General features: G+C 36.3%; 1 protein-coding gene across 6 annotated transcripts in view; it reads left to right on the forward strand.

The window, feature by feature from the left end:
- Positions 1-16,211, forward strand: part of ZFYVE9 (zinc finger FYVE-type containing 9) — a 189,735-nt gene that overhangs the window by 88,773 nt on the left and 84,751 nt on the right. For all 6 annotated transcript variants that reach the window (XM_088835291.1, XM_088835290.1, XM_088835292.1 and 3 more), the window contains exon 3: positions 621-2,716. In XM_088835291.1, the coding sequence (XP_088691417.1) occupies positions 621-2,716 (2,096 nt within the window). The remainder of the gene's footprint in view (positions 1-620; positions 2,717-16,211) is intronic.

The raw sequence follows: 16,211 nt of genomic DNA on the forward strand, positions 1-16,211 counted from the left end.
TCATTTATATATCTTCATTTATTCCTCACTCCCTGCTTCATTGTTGCTTTTTTTTTTTTTTTACAGATTTTTAAAGGTAAAATTTATTCATTAAATATATAGATCTTAAATGTACAGTTTTGACCAAGAGATATATCGGTATAACCCACATCTTAGTCATGATGTAGATTATGGAACTTTCTGTCTCCACAGAAAATTCCTTTGTTTCCTTTCCACTCAATTACTATATCCTCATCACTGTTCTGATTTGTTTTTCACTTTAGATTAGCCCCTACCCCATACTGGGCTTAGCTATCCAAGGCCTACCCGATTACTGCGCTGCCCTGCTCAGTTCAAAGGACAGCCTGCCAATTGCTTTAATTATGTTAACTAGATTGAGGCAGAATTCTTTTCATTGTTTGAAATGTTCTGAGATACTGCCATTTGATGATATATAATTCAGGGAACCATCTTAAATGTTTTCTCTTTTCCTTAGTTAAAAATCAGAAACTTCATATTCTGTTTTCACATATCCTAGGTAGATTTTACTTTCAGAGAATATTTGCAAGTGTATTTCAATAACTTAGTCCTAGCCTTATCAGTGTTACCAACAAACTTACTGTAATTATTTATTTTTTCAGATGAAACCGTTTCTCCTATTTTATTGGATACAAAGTGGAATAAGATTCTAGATCCCCCTTCTCGTCAGCTGTCTTTTAACTCTGCATTGACCAGTGTGAATGAACCTGCAGTTTCTGAGTCACAGCCACAACTGAAAGTCTTCTCTCTGGCTCATTCAGCTCCTCCTAACACAGAGGGAGAGGACCACTGTGCTAATGGACAAGACTGTAGTCTGAATCCAGAGATCAACACAATGTGGATTGATGAAAATGCGGTTACAGAAGACCAGTTAATTAAGAGGAACTGTAATCGAGATGATCAATGCAGTACTGTCGAAGCGGGAGAGAAGAAATGTGGAAACCTAGCTTGTCTGCCAGATGAGAAGAACGTTCTTGTTGTAGCTGTCATGCATAACTGTGATAAAAGGACATTACAAAGCGATTTGCAGGATTGTAATAATTATAATAGTCAGTCCCTCAAGAATGCTTTTAGCTGTTCACTGGATAATGAAAACAGACAAACTGATCAGTTTAGTTTTAGTATAAATGGGTCCACTGAAAAAGATATGAACTCAGAGAAACAAATGGATCCATTGAATAAACCAAATGCAGAGGGGAATTCTGATAAGTATATATGTACTACTTCTGATAATCTAGCCAGTGTTTGTTCCCCTGCACAGTTACAGGATGATGAAAATATAGATAGAGACCCCTCCATGTCAGTGATTACAAGCTTAACACTAGATTCAGTAATCTCATCCCAGCGAACAGAGGACGGTCCTGCTATAAAGCAAGAGGACTCTACCCCAGATGAGGTTCTCACTGGCAAAACCAGCTCTCCTAGGACAGACCTGGGGAATCCAAACTCCTTTTCTCACTTGAGTGAGGAGATTTTGATGAAAAAAGAGCCAGCAGAGGAGAGGACAACTGAAGAATCCACCCAGTCTGCTTTACCTTTACTTCTCAAAACTGACATGCCTAATGGGTCTGGCAGGGATGATAACTCTGAACAGGTTTCAGATTGTCTTGTGCCCAGTGAGGTTAAAGCTGATGACAAGGAAGGTTGTAAACATGAAGAAATTCTTGGCACTAAAGAACTTCTTGATATGACAGAGCATTTCTCTGAATCTCAGGAGATGACTAACTGGAAATTGACTAAACCAAACAAGATGAATGACAGCCAAGTAAAAAAAGAAAATGAGAAGTTCCTGCAGATGAATCAGCCTGAAGACACCTGTGATGATAGTGGAGAATGTGATAGAACGGCAGAAGCAGGTCTAGATTTAAAAGGAACTTGCATGAAAGAAAGTGAAGGATGTGATTTCTCCACTGTTATGGATACACCAGCAGCAAACTCACTATCTAATTGTTGTGATTCCTATGGAATGCAGAGCTCAGTTGTTTGTTTTGTTCCAAAGACTTTACCCTCCAAAGAAGATTCAGTAACAGAAGAAAAGGAAATAGAGGAGAGCAAGTCTGAATGCTACTCAAATATTTATGAACAGAGAGGAAATGAAGCCACAGAAGGGAGTGGACTACTTTTAAACAGCACTGGTGACCTAACGAAGAAAAACTATTTACACAGTTTCTGTAGCCAGGTTCCATCAGTGCTTGGGCAATCTTCCCCCAAGATAGTAGCAAACCTGCAATCTGTCAGTGTTCCTTTTGGTGGTGCAAGACCCAAGCAACCTTCTAATCTTAAACTTCAAATTCCAAAGCCATTATCAGACCATTTACAAAATGACCTTCCTGCGAACAGTGGAAATACCACTAAAAACAAAAATGATGTTCTTGGGAAAGCAAAATTAGGGGAAAACTCAGCAACCAATGTATGCAATGCCTCTTCAGGAAACATCTCTATTGCTGATACAAATGGGGACCATTTAGAAAGTTATGAATCTGGGATATCCAGTAGACCGTGCCTTGCATTAGCTCCAGAAAGCCCAGATAATGATCTCAGAGCTGGTCAGTTTGGAATTTCTGCTAGAAAGCCATTTACCACTCTGGGTGAAGTGGCTCCAGTGTGGGTACCAGATTCTCAGGCTCCAAACTGCATGAAATGTGAAGCCAGGTTTACATTCACCAAAAGGAGGCATCATTGCAGAGCATGTGGAAAGGTAAGTTGTGTGTGTCAGGAATCTGACATGTGCATTTTACAATGCTCAATTGAAACTTAATAAAGGTAATATAAGGGAGCATTCTTAAGGCTGAGATGAGATTACAAATAGCTTTTGAATATGCAGTTCTAGTCAATTTCCAAATGAAAAATGGCCTCGCTGATTTTTAGTGTTTATATAATTTTCTTGTTGTTGTGAAGATTTAAGCCGAATCAATTTTCATGAAGAGATGAGAACTGCAGAAGTGGTAACTTTGATTTCTATATTGATACTTGCTTAATGGAATAGCTTGAAACGAGAGTTATTCTTTTGAATAAGATTTTAAGAAATTTAAGAAATGTTTATAATTGACTTCGTATTTTTAAATTCTTGAGTAAATTGAATGTTATACTTAGAATCCATCCCAGTTTTTACTATAGAATTTTTGCCATCGTACTAGACATTCTGGAACTTTCTGTACACATTTTTTTGTCTTTTCCCCCCATATAACTTTGACTCAAAAGACTTGAAAGCTGTTGATCCTTTTGACAACATAATAAGAATAATTTATATTCCTTAGTTCTCCCAAAATTTTGTTAGCTAGTGACACATCAATATACTAGTGTTTCTTTAAGCAAGAACTATAAACAAGGAGGAAATAGTATTTTGTATTTTTTAAAGGAATGTAAGGTTTGGTGTCAGGTCTGGATTTGAACTTCAGCTTTGTTGCTATTAACTGTATAACTTTATTAAGCTTCACGTGCATGCTAAGTTGCTTCAGTTGTGTCTGACTCTGCGACCCTGTGGACTATAGCCTGCCAGTCTCCTCTATCCATGGGATTCTCTAGGCAAGAATACTGGAGTGTGTTGCCATTTCCTTTTCCAGGGGATCTTCCCAGCCCATGGATCAAACCCATGTTTCTTACATCTCCTGTATTTGCAGGCAGGTTTACCACTAGTGCCGTGTGCCAAGTTTGTCATAAGAAAACAAACCAAAAGATAACTTTCATTGGGCTGCCCTGAAGATTAAATGAAATTACATGTGGTGATAAGTGCTCAGTAAATGACCTCTATATCGCTTCTTGCCTGATTTACTGGTCTGTCTGAATTAATCAGATTGCCATCAACTTCAAGGGACAGACTATCTGGCTTTCAGTGACGCAAACAAAAATAACATTTATTTCACATAACAAGAAGCCTGAAAATAGAGACTCTGCTGTGTCTGGGTGTAGAGTCAGCATCACTGAAGTTCTCTTGGTCTTCCCTTCATGATCTCAATATAATGTGGCACAGCTTTAAGCATCAAGTCCTACCTGACGACTTCATAAGTACAGAGAAGCTGGTCAGTGGCAAAAAAGCCTATTTCTCTTGCCGCCCTCTCATCAGGGAGGAAAGAACCCCCAGCAACTTCTTACAATTTATTGGCCACTTCTAGACCACAGGTCCAATGTTGACCAATAGAATTGCCAGGATTGGCAAAGATCAATTGTGATTCACCCCCTGGGGCTGAGCCAATATGGCAGCATTAGCTCCAGAAAGGTCAGATAATAAAAGAATATTAAAAAATGCAAAATCCTATTTCCTTCTTGTTTATAGTTCTTGCTTTAAAAAACCTAGTATAGTGATATGTTACTAGCTAACAGAATTTTGAGAGAACTAAGGAATATCAGTTATCCTTATAACGTCACAAGGATCAATAGCCTTCAGCTCTTTTTTGAGTCATAGTTTTATGGTGGGGAAAGACAAAAATGTGTACAGAAAGTTCCAGAATATCTAGTACAATGGCAAAGGAAAAGGGGAAGAATGGTTCTAGGGTGGACATTCAACAAGGGCTACTACGAAGTAATAGAACAAGTGAACCAAATAATGAGGAGCAGAAAGTTGTTAAAATTGTGACTGGTCTGTTAGTCTCTGATTATTAAAATTTGAAGAAAATAATGTGTCTAATTCCTAAATTTTTTGCAATCTGAAGTAAATCTGTGGTCAGTAGCCTGAACAGTTAGTTTTCTGTTAGGGGATTAGAGGCATCATTTTTTTGTTTGTTTCTGTTCTGTTTTGCTTACTGTAACACTTTGTGAAAATTTTGCTTTCTTAAGCAAATAATAAAAATGCTTTTGTTCCAGGCCAGCATATTCAGATGTAATAACTAAATAGGTAACTTAGGTGGATTCAGAAATAAAATGGTGGCATAAAAATGCACATAAGCTGAAAAATTACATGGAATTTTTGCTGAGTGGAATTTGTAGACTTTATAAATTTATCATTCATATGGATTATGGATTCATATTCCATCTTTTTTCATTCCAATTCGATTTTTCCCAGGGATATTCTGAGGATTGTTGAGATAATGTCTGTAAAAATCCTTGAGCGTCTCAGAAGAAAGGGGCTTATAAGTGTGGGTATAGTTTTTCTAGACAGTAAATTAATCAAATGATACTTGGAAGGTAGCTGGGAAAATACCCTAAGCAATGTGATTTTGTAACATAGTGTTTACTGTTGAAAAAAGAAATTTAGTTTGTGCCATTCTAATATTTCTACTATCCAGTAATTTCCAATACTTTTTAAACTTAATATCTATAAGCAGTAAGTTTTCCTTACTGTAACAAGCATATATTAAGCATCTACTGTGTGAAAGTTTCTGGCTAAGTGCTGGAGATTCGGAGATAGAATATATGACCTTATAGAGTTTATAATCAGAAGGATTGATTTCAGTGAGTGAGGAGTATCTGGATTTCCTGTAGTTTTGCAAAAATCCTAAAAAAAAAAAAATAGTGAACTGCTGATCTGAGTAGAAAATTGGACCATCCCATAAAATTTATAATACAGTATTTTAAGAGGCAGTTATGTGTGTTTTATATTCATTCTCATCTAATCCCTATCGCCATCTTATAGAATGGATGGTTAATTTTTTCCTACTTGACAGATCAAGAATTAGAGGCTCAGAGAGGTCAAGGAATACATCCAAGGTCACATGACTTGAAAGTGCTAGAGCCACCTTTGGAGGAAAAGCTCGGACTCTTTCCTTCCATCATAACTGCTTCTCCTAGCATGTCTCCTCATTTATAATAGCAGTACGAACAAAATGCTTTAGGAACAGTAAGAAAGGGGAGCTTAATTTTTCCAAGAATGGAAGAAGGAGTCAGGAAAATTGTAATATAAAAAGCAACCATTTGGACCTGCTCTGGTGGTCCAGTGGTTAAGACTTCTCTGTATCTCTGCTGCAGAGGTCTTGGGTTCCATCCCTGGTGGAGGAACTAAGATCCCTCATGCTAATCCCGCATGCTGCCTGGTAAGCATACCATACCCCTCCCCCTTCTACCCCCTGCTAAGAGATAAAATGACTATTTGGAGAAGGAGATAAGAAAATGGATATAATTTATGGGTCAAAATTCTAAAGTATGTGAAGAGAATGGGATCACAGCAGAGCACCGGTGGAGAATTAGCAATAGGAAAAGGGAAATCATTTTACAGAAGAATGGACTGTGATAAAAATACACTTGAATATAGAAGGAGTTAATAGAAAATTGTGGGAAATTATTTAGCAAAGCTTAGGGCATATATTCAGCTCTTGATGAGTAGTATTACCAATGTTGTTACATTTATCTTGATATATTGTCATTAAGAAGAATATAATTATATTGAATTTAGGAAGGTATTAAAATATTGCAGTTTATTTCTATATTGTTACAGTGGACATCAAAACACCTGGATTCCATTCTTGTCTTCATTGTTAATTGGAAAACTATGTCATGCTCTAAAATGCTTAGCAAATGGGTTTTGTTTTATCATTTCATGCAATATTAATTCATATAATTGTTTCATATAGCTGCATAATCTTTACTTCTCTTGTATGATAAGTGATAAATTACAGAATAGAAAGAATACAGAAGAGAGCTTCCTGCTGGTCCAGTGGTTAGGACTTGGGGCTTTCACTGCTGTGGCCCCAGGTTCAATCCCTGGTTGGGAAACTAAGATCCTATGACCTATGCAGCGAGACCAAAAAAAAAAAAGTACAGAGAATTCCTTCCTTGAAAAGTTCTAATGATCATTGTTAATCTAATGAACTTAGCCCTCTAAGTTCAAATGATCATTGTTATTATATACCTATATTTATTTCCTATGGAAAACACTAAATCTAGTCGATCATGGTTATTCATCCTCTGTCATGTTCCATTTGCCATAAATATTTTGACCCCTTTTTATTTGATTATTTGACTTGAAAGGCCTACAGGAAGCTATTGAGTTTAAGAGTACAGGAAAGAGTTTTTTGAAAGTGGAAAAAAATTTCTAAAAGAAAAAAAAGTTTTTTATCTTTTATTTGGTCATTCACAAAGTTTTATCACACTTTATCCATTACCTTCAGTGATGTGGCTGGTTGTTATTTACGAGATGCTAGCTGGTTAATGACTGCTCTATCTACTGAAATAGACATGAAAATCGCCTTTAAAAGTTCTTGAACTGATACTTAGAATGTAGATACTGTGTATTTGTTTAGGACAGTGTGCAAGATGAGAATAGCATTTTTTTTTTTTTAACACTTCTACTATATGCTAGGCTTATCTGGGCTAAACACAGTTCTCTGAGATACAGTTAAAGGGGAGAGAAGTGCCTCAGAAAGTAGAGTTTATAAGCGAGAGTGCGTGGATTTTAACACAAATGTATTCAGTTCCAAAGCCCCTTGCTCTTTTTACCACACTGGACATAGTAGCAAAATTTATCAGTATTTGGATTGCTTACTAGAAATCTAAGTGATTGTCTTTGGGTGAACATTAGTTTTGGATAGTGGTAAAGGACTGGGAATTTGAAAGGAAGACAAAAATGCTAAGTGATTGGTGCTATCACTGGATGGGAGAGTATAGCAAAGATAGCAGGATTTTAGGTTTTACTTCACTATTAGGTCTTGGACTACAAATTAAGAAAAGAACAACGTGGGTGAGAGATATACCACTCCAGTTTACTCACTACTTTTTCCACATTAATTGACCTTAACAGTATAACTCAAAATTGATGGATTTTTACTATGTTTGGATAGATGGTGATTTGAATAGACAGACCACAGAAGAGAACTGTAGGAGAGGTAGTATGGAAAGAACACTGGAATGGGTATGAAACAGCTCTGGGCTTCTGTTTCCTCTGCTGTACAAGGAAGGGATTGCATAGATTTTATTTCCTTGCAGCTCTGAAATCCTGTGTGAACTTCTGTGTTTAAAAAAGAAAGAAAAGGAAATGATAAGGTTTGTGCTAGCACTGATTTATCTCTGTAAAGTTATTATTAAACATACTTGATTAGCCAAGGTCACTTTGTGGGGAAAATATGCCATTAAACATTTTGTAATGTGCTGTGCTGGAAATGTGTTTTCTGCAAGTCATCTTAGTTTGGATTGGAATGCTGCTTATTATAGTACCACTTAATAGGCTATACTAGGGATTGTATTTTCAATTACTGTTCTTTTTTATTCATTTCCAATAGTACTAATACTTTTACACACAAGTGATCATCGCATATAGTTTAAAGCAGATAGGTTGATGACAAAAATAGCATCAAAATGGCATTGAAAACTGATCTAGATTATTTTTAATATAGTTCTAGAAAGGTACCTCCCTCTACACACTGGGGATTATCGGTATTTAATGTATACAGAACATTTCTAAATGTAATTACAAAATGTTATGTTTTGCATAAATTTATATTTATGAAAGTGATCCATGTATAATGAACATTTTTAAATGTAATTATAAAATTTTGTTTTACATAAATTTGTATTTATATAACATAAATATGTTTATATAATTTATGTTTATAAAATGGCAGACTACAGTTAGTATTTAATGCCATACTTTTAATTTGAATTACTGTTCCATAGTAGTTATGAATAATTTTGTCTGTAAAGGTATATAAAAGAACTATATAATAATATTTTGATATTTTTGTCTATAACATATTTTTAAGTGAAAAAATATTTTAAAGAATTAAAATAATTTTTCAAATCTGAAATTGAAAGTAAAACACATTTTTAGTTGAGAAGAAGAGGCATGGTACTATTTTTGTTTTAAACAAAATAATATTTATATGTTTAAAGATGGCAGTCTTCTACCTACTTTTACAAATCCCAAGTCCCTAATTCAGTTCCCTGGAGCTTTAAGAAACTAATAGCCTGTTTCTTAAGTTAAAGTATAGTTGGTTTACAATATTACATTAGTTTCAAATGTACAGCATAGTGATTCAGTGTTTTAATAGATTATACTCTTTTTTTGTTTTCTGACTGCACCACACAACTTGTGGGATCTTAGTTCCTCAAACATGGATTGAAACCACACCCTTGACAGTGAAAGTGTAGAGTCCTAACCACTGGACTGCCAGGGAATTTCTTATATTCTATTTAAAATTATTAAAATAATGACTGTGTTTCTCTGTGCTGTATAATGCATCCTTGTAGCTTGTTTATTTTATGCATAGTGGTTTGGATTCAGTTCAGTTCAGTCGCTCAGTTGTGACTGACTCTTTGTGACCCCATGAATCACAGCACGCCAGGCCTCCCTGTCCATCACCAACTCCCAGGGTTCACTCAAACTCATGTCCATCGAGTCGGTGATGCTATCCAGCCATCTCATTCTCTGTCGTCCCCTTCTCCTCCCGCCCCCAATCCTTCCCAGCATCAGAGTCTTTTCCAGTGAGTCAGCTCATTGCATGAGGTGGCCAAAGTACTGGAGTTTCAGCTTTAGCATCAGTCCTTCCAATGACACCCAGGATCGATCTCCTTTAGAATGGACTGGTTGGATCTCCTTGAAGTCCAAGGGATTCTCGAGAGTCTTCTCCAGCACCACAGTTCAAAAGCATCAATTCTTCGGCGATCAGCTTTCTTCAGATTGCTACCTCCCAATCCTCTATTCCTATCTTGCCCTCTCCTCTCCTCAGTGCTAACCACTAGTTTCTTCTTATCTGTGAGTCTGTTTGTTTTGTCATATTCATTTGTTTTATATTTTAGATTTCATATATAGAGTTTTGTCTTTCTCTGTCTAACTCTTTTCACTATTATAATACTCTCTAAGGTCCATCCATGTTGTTGTAAATGGCAGAATTTCATTCTTTTTAGTGGCTGAGTGATATTCCAGTGTGTGTGTGTGGGGAGGGGGTGGGTGTGTACGTCACATGTGTCCATCCATGCATGCACATGCACACGTGCCCTACATATTCTTTGTCCATTCTTCTGTTGATGAACACTTAGGTTGTTTCCATATCTTGGCTCTTGTAAATAATGTCATGGTGAACATAGAAGTCCATATCTTTTTCAGTTCCTGTTTTCATATTCTTTGGCTGAACAACCAGAATTGGGATAGCTGGATAATATGTTAGTTCTGTGCTTAATTTTTTGAGAGATTTCCATACTGTTTTCCATAGTGGCTATACCAGTTTACATTCCCACCAGTAGTTTATGAGGGTTCCCTTCCATGTCCTTGCTGACATTGTTATTTGTAGACTTCTTGATGATAGCCATTATGAAAGGTGTGAAGGTGATATCACATTATGGTTTTGCTTTGCATTTTCCTGATGATTAGTGATGTTGACCACCTTTTCATGTGGCTCTTGGCCATCTGTGTGTCTTCTTGGAAGCATGTTCATGTGTTCTGCCCATTTTTAAATTTGTTTTTTTTTTTTTTGATACTGAATTGTTTGAGCTCTTTATATATTTTGAATATTAATCCCTTCCTGATCATATAATTTGCAAATGTTTTCTCCCATTTTGTAGGTTGTTTCTTTGCTTTGTTGATGGTTTTCTTTGCTGTACAAAATCTTTTAAGTTGAATTAGATGCCATTTATATATTTTTGATTTTTTTTTCTTTGGCTTAGAAGACAGATTCAAAAAAAATATTGATACAGTTTGTGCTAAAGAGTGTTCTCTATGTTTTCTTGAAGTCTTATACTTTCCAGTCTAACATTTAGGTCTTTAATCCATTTTCTTTTTGTAAGTGGTGTGAAAAATTATTCTAATTTTATTTTTTAAAATAAATGTAGCTGTCCAGTTATCCAACACCACTTATTGAAGAGACTGTCTTTTCTCCTTTGTATATTCTTGCTTCCTTTGTCATAGGTTAATTGATGTAAGTGTATGGGTTTATTTCTGGGCTCTCTATTCTGTGTTGATCTGTTTTTGTGTGTGTGTGTGTGCCAGTACTATGCTATTTTTTTAAAAATTTTTAATTTTGTATTGGGGTATAGCCAGTTAACAATGTTGTAATAGTTTCAGGTGAACAGCAAAGGGATTCAGCCATACATATACATGTATCCATTCTCCCCCAAACGTCCCTTCCATCCAGGATGCCACATAACATTGAGCAGAGTTCCATGTGCTGTGTAGTAGGTCCTTGTTGGGTATCCATTTTAAATGTAGCAGTGTAGCACTATGCTATTTTTATGATTGTAACTTTGTAGTATAGTCTGAAGCTAGCACCCCAACTTTGTTCATTTTTCTTAAGATTGGTTTGACAAGTCAGAGTTTTTTGTGGATCCATATAAGTTTTCAGTTCAGTTCAGTTCAGTCGCTCAGTCATGTCCGACTCTTTGCGACCCCTAGGTTTTAGGGTTGTTCTAATTTGGTGAAAAATATCATGGTTATTTTGATAGGGATGACATTAAATCTGTAGATTGCTTTGGGTAGTACAGTATCAATATTACTTCTTCTGATTCATTTCTTCAGTTTCTTTGATTCATTTCTTCAATATCATCTTCAATTTCCTTCATCAGTGTTTCATGGTTTTTAGAGTCTTTTACCTCCTTGGTAAGTTAATCCTAGATATTTATTGTTTTTGACGCTGTTTTAAGCAAGATTGTTTTATTGCTTTTTCTCTGTGGTAGTTCGTTATTAGTTTATAGAAAAGCAACAGATTTCTGTACATTAATCTCATATCCTGCAACTTTACTAAACTCATTTATTCTAATAGCTTTTCAGTGGAGACTTTTAGTGTTTTTCTGTATGTAGAGTCATGTCATCTACTAATAATGACAGTTTTACTTTTTCCTTTTCAATTTGGATGCATCTTATTTCTTTTTCTTGTCTGAATGCTGTGGCTAGGACTTCCAATAATATGTTAAATAGAAGTGATTGAGAGTGGGCATCCTGTGTCTTGTTCCTAATTTTAGAAGAAAAGCTTTTAACTTTTCACCATTGAATATGATGTTAGTTATGGTCATGGGCTTCCCTGGTGCCTCAGTGGTAAAGAATCCACCTTTAGTGCAGGATACTTTGGGATTTGTTTGTTCTTCTTTTTCTAATTGTTTTAGATTATAGTTTAGTTTGTTCGAGGTTTTTCTTATTTCTTGAGGTAGGCCTGTATCACCATAAACTTGCCTCCTAGAACTGCTGTTGTTGCATTTCAAAGATTTTGGAATGTGTTTTCACATCATTTGTCTGGGGTATTTTCTGATTTTCTCTGATTTCTTCATTGATTCATTGGTTTTTTAGTAATGTGCTGTTCAGTCTCCACATGTTTATGTTTTTCCCATTTTTTTTTTCTGTAGCTGATTTCTAGTTTCTTACCATTATGATTGGAAAAATGCTTGAAGTAATTTCTATCTTACATTTGTTGAGACTTGTTTTGTGACCTAGAATATAATGTGTCCTGGAGAACCTTCCATATACGCTTGAAAATAATGTGTTTCTGCTTTTATGGGTTGGATGTCTTATCGATGTTTGTTAAGATCAAATAGTCTAATGCATCCTTTAAGACTGATGCTTGCTTATTGAATAGACTTTTCTTTTTTTATAGCAGAAAAATTGGGCAGAAAGTACACCTCCCCTCAAGTGGACCTCATTATTGACATCTTGTACCAGAGTAGTACATTTGTTGCAATTAATGAACCAATATTGATACATTATTTTATTAACAATAATCATATAAAATAAATACATACTACAGTTTTTGTTAGCATTTGCTCCTTGAATTTTACAGTTCTGCTGCTGCTGCTGCTAAGTCGCTTCAGTCGTGTCCAACTCTGTGCGACCCCATAGACGGCAGTCCACCAGACTCTGCCGTCCCTGGGATTCTCCAGGCAAGAACACTGGAGTGGGTTGCTATTTCCTTCTCCTTTACAGTTCTATTGGTTTCTAAATGCATGTTATTTACCTTATTATTATCATCATATAGAATGATTATACCGCCCTGAAAGTCCCTTGTACCCCACTTTTGTATCCCTCCCTTACTTTATCTGAACCCTGGCAACTACTGATCTTGGCCCTGTAGTTTTTGCTTTTCCAGAACGTCTTTTATCAATAGTTGATATTGTATATTATGTTGGCTTTCAAACTGACATCTTTGACTTAGAAATATACATTTAAGATTCTTCCCTAACTTTTTAAAAAATTGAGTATAATTGACATATAAGCATGTATTACTTTCAGGTATACAACATAGTGATTAGGTATTTGTATGTATTGTGAAATGATCACCATAATAAGTCCAGTTAACGTCTGTACCATCAGTTCAGTTCAGTCGCTCAGTCGTGTCCGACTCTTAGCGACCCCATGAACCACAGCACGCCAGGCCTCCCTGTCCATCACCAACTCCCTGAGTTCACTCAAACTCATGTCCATCGAGTCGGTGATGCCATCCAGCCATCTCATTCTCTGTCGTCCCTGTCTCCTCCTACCCTCAATCGCTCCAGCATCAGAGTCTTTTCCAGTGAGTCAACTTGTCGCATGAGGTGGCCAAAGTATTGGAGTTTCAGCTTTAGCATAAGTCCTTCCAATGAACACCCAGGATTGATCTCATGTAGAATGGGCTGGTTGGATATCCTTGCAGTCCAGGGGACTCTCAAGAGTCTTCTCCAGCACCACAGTTCAAAAGCATCAATTCTTCGGCGATCAGCTTTCTTCACAGTCCAACTCTCACATCCGTAGTTACAAAACTTTCTTATGATGAGAACTTTTAAGATTACACTCATAGCAATTTTCAGATTTGCAATATAGTATTATTAACAATAGATAGGATGACAGGCACTACACCCTATGATTTATGTAGTTTATAACTTCAAATTTGTGTCTTTTGAGCATCTTCGTCTCTTTCACATATATTGCCACCTTGACAACTACCACCAGACTATTCTCTGATTTAATGAGCTCATTATTTGTTGTTTTGTTTTGATAGTTTTTAGATTCCACATATAAGTAAGCTCATCCAGTATTTGTGTATCTCTGACTTATTTCACTAGCATAATTCCCTCAAGTTGCATCCATGTTGTTGCAAAAGTAAAGATTTTATTCTTTTTTGTACTGAGTAATAGTCCGTGTGTGTGTGTGTTACACATATACATACAAAAATACATACCAAAATTTCTTTATTCATTTATCTATTGATGGACACCTAGGTTGTTTCTGTATATTGACTATTGTAAATAATGTTGCAGTGAACAAGGTGGTGCAGGTATCTATTTGAGTTATTGATGTTGTTTTCTTTGGATAAATACCTAAATGTGGAATTGCTGGGTCATGCAATAGTTGTATTTTTAATTTTTTGAGCATCCTCTGTACTGTTTTCTGTCATGGCTGCACCGATTTTCATTCCCACCAACAGTACACAGGGCTGTCTTCACATCCTTCCCAACATCTGTTATTTGTTGTCATTTTGATAATAACCATTCTGACAGGTATGAGTTGATATCTCATTGTGGTTTGATTTACATTTTCCTGATAATTAGGGCGCATCTTTTCACATACATGTTGGTCTTCTTTGGAGAAATGTCTGTTCATGTCTTTTACCTATTTTTAATTGGATTGTGTATTTTCCTCCTGTTGAGCTATATGAGTTCTTTGTACATTTGCAATATTAACCCCTTTATCTGATACATGACTTGAAAATATTTTCTTATTTTCCATATTGTCTTCTCATTTTGTTGATGGTTTCCTTTACTGTGTAGAAGCTTTCTACCTTGATGTAGTTCCACTTGTTTATTTTTACTTTTTTGGTCATTGCGAAGACCAGGGTCAAGGAACCTCCATGTCTTTTTGTGACATGATAACTCATTTCTTTTCATTGCTGGGTAGTGGTCTGTTGTATGGGTACACCACAAGTTTGTTTATTCATTCAGCTATTGAAAGACATCTTGGTTGATCTAGTTTTTGGCAATTATAAGTAAAGATGTTATAAATATTTATGTGCAGGTTTTGACTAGATGTAAGTTTTTCATTTGTATAAATATATCGGAGCATGATTACTGGAGGGTATGGTAAGCCTGTGTTTCTCTTCATAAGTGTTAGTAGCTCAGTCGTGTTCGACTCTTTGCAACCTCATGGACTGTAGTCCACCAGGCTCCTCTGTCCATGGAATTCTTCAGGCAAGAATACTGGAGTGGGTAGCCATTCCCTTTTCCAGGGGATCTTTCTGACCCAGGAATCAAACCCAGATCTCTGACATTGCAGGCAGATTCCTTACTGTCTGAGCCATCAGAGAAGCGCTTCTCTTCATAAAAAACTGCCAAATTGTCTTCCAAAGTGGCTGTACCATTTTTGCATTCCCATCAGCAGTGAATGAAAATTCTTGTTGCTGCACATCCTCACCAGCATTTGGTCTTGTCAGTTTTGGTTTTTTAGACATTTAAATTTATTTATTTATTTGGCCACAGTGTGTGGCTTGTGGGATGTTAGTTCCCCAACCAAGGATTGAATATGGGCCCTTGGCAATGACAGCTTGGAGTCCTAACTGCCAGACAGGGAAATCCCAAATTTTAGACGTTTTAATAGGTGCAGTATCTCATTTTTGTTTTAATTTGCAACTCTAATGACATGATACTGAACATCTTTTCTTACACCTATTTCCCATCTGTGTATCTTCTTTGGTAAAGTGTCTATTTAAATCTTTTGCCTATCTTTTAATTGGGTTGTTTGTTTTCTTTTTAAAAATAATTTTATTTATTTATTTTTTGCTCGCTAAGTCTTTGTTGCTATGAGAGCTTCTTCCTAGTTGTAGTGAGTGGGGGCTACTCTTTAGTTGCGATGCATGGGCTTCTCCTTGTGGTGGCTTCTCTTATTGCAGAGCACGGGCTCTAGGCACATGGACTTTAGTAGTTGTGACACGTGGGCTCAGTAGTTATCGCTCCTGGGCACTAGAGCACAGACTTAGAAGTTGTGGCACACAGGTTTAGTTGCTCTGCAGCACGTGGGATCTTCCTGGACCAGGGATCAAACCTGTGTCCCTTCATTGGCAGGCAGATCCTTTACCACTGAGCCATCAGGGCAATCCCATTTTCTATTTGCTTATCTGTTAATGGGAAACAATGGATATAAGAGTAAGAAATAGATGCTCTAAATAAAATATTGCATAGTAAGTTAGTTTCCCTCATACTCTACCTGAAAACCTGCCTGTCCTATCTTTTCACTGACATTATGAGTTTAACCATTCTGTCATAGTAAAACAGGATCAAGTATGCTGGTTTCATCCTGAGTTCTAAAGAAGCTAGAAAATGTTTTCCATTGAAAAGACTGTGAGAGCTAAAAACCAGCCTCACCTGTGTCATAGCACTTA

This window comes from Moschus berezovskii, chromosome 4 (assembly GCF_049115385.1).
Source record: "Moschus berezovskii isolate FMDL1 chromosome 4, NW_MosBer_1.0, whole genome shotgun sequence".
Classification (NCBI taxonomy): domain Eukaryota; kingdom Metazoa; phylum Chordata; class Mammalia; order Artiodactyla; family Moschidae; genus Moschus; species Moschus berezovskii.